Source organism: Galendromus occidentalis, unplaced genomic scaffold (genome assembly GCF_000255335.2).
Source record: "Galendromus occidentalis unplaced genomic scaffold, Mocc_1.1 scf7180000075768, whole genome shotgun sequence".
NCBI classification, from domain to species: domain Eukaryota; kingdom Metazoa; phylum Arthropoda; class Arachnida; order Mesostigmata; family Phytoseiidae; genus Galendromus; species Galendromus occidentalis.
In genome coordinates, this window is record NW_003803758.1 from 1 (window position 1) to 1412 (window position 1412).

At 53.5% G+C, this 1412-nt stretch overlaps 1 protein-coding gene across 1 annotated transcript; it reads left to right on the forward strand.

Annotated features, from left to right (window-relative positions):
* Positions 1 to 39: 39 nt before the first annotated feature.
* LOC108864963 (uncharacterized) lies at positions 40 to 630 on the forward strand. The gene has a single exon (XM_018641514.1). The coding sequence runs from the start codon at positions 40 to 42 to the stop codon at positions 628 to 630; it is 591 nt and encodes a 196-aa protein (XP_018497030.1).
* Positions 631 to 1412: the final 782 nt, after the last annotated feature.

Genomic DNA, 1412 nt, shown 5'->3' on the forward strand with positions numbered 1-1412 from the left:
CTATCAGACTTGATGATCTCCTGGAAATTCATCGTACCGATGGCACCGAACTTCGGAGCCTTCTACGAAAGGCAGGTCCAGACCATCAAGCGACCACTTCGAAAAATCCTAGGATCCGCAGTCCCTCACTTCAGAGACTTAGAAATAATCCTCAGCGGAATCGAAGCGATGGTTAACAGTCGACCGATAACTACGGTAGCTTCAGGAGCGGATGATATCGAAGCTCTATCTCCGGCAGATCTCCTCTTCGGATATAAGGGGAGAACGGTCATTCCGGAACACTCATCGAAACCCAGGAAAGCGGCGGACGCAGACAAGATCATATTCTCCAGGAGATGGAAATACCAACAGAGAATCCTCAGTTCTTACTGGAAGCGTTACCACGATGAGTACCTTCAATACTTGAAAACAGCCCACAAGCAAACTCCGATCGCGGCAAGGCCCCTGAAAATCGACGATGTGTGCCTACTCCGAGGAGAATCATACAATCGAGCCTTCTGGCCATTATGCCGAGTCATCTCATTCCCAGAGAATACCCCACCCGAGAAGGCCCGATCCTGTACAATCAGAACAGCCAAGGGCCAAGTCTTCCACCGTCCGATCCACAAACTATACCCCCTAGAAGCCTGAAGCCATACACCCGACATCCCTGAGATCCGCTATAAACCAAACGACGAAAGAAACACCCAACAAATCAGAAGAAATTTTTTTTATTGTTCTTCGGCCGCCTGACGGCTCTCCCGCGACAGAGCGAGCAGGCCCATGGCCTACACGAGATAGGTTTCTATCTCGGCCTCGCGCTGGGCGAGCGCCGGATAGACCTCAACGTGGTCGTGCGTGGCGCACCGCCTTACGTGCTCCCCCGCGGGGCACGACGTTTCGAGTCGGACGGGCGGCCACAAGACGTCGGGCACCTCTGAGGTGCCCACCGTGAGCCGGCGCTCGTCGGCGGCGTACTGCCGCTCTGAGCAGCACATGTAGCGCTGCGCTAACCAGGCGGACCGCGTCAACTCGGCCTCGGCGACAGCTCGGCCACTACGACAACTCGGCCACTACGACAGCTCGGCCACTACGACAACTCGGCCACTACGACAACCCGGCCTCAGCGACAACTCGGCCTCCACGACAACTGGGCCACTACGACAACTCGGCCATCATGGAGACTCCTTCTTTATAGAATCGGAGAATGACTGAATGAAAAGACTTTCTGAAAGAATCAAGGTGACTCGGTATGCCTTGTCTCTTCTCACAAGCGTCGGAAGAACGCGTCACTTGGTTTTTATGAAATCCTCTCACACAATCTTCGGAGGAAACTTGAATTGACTGGAATGTACTGTATGTACAGATTGACAACGTTGAGGGATTTCCGCTTCAAGGGTTCATTTTGTAGGTATGGGCGATGCCCCTCAAAG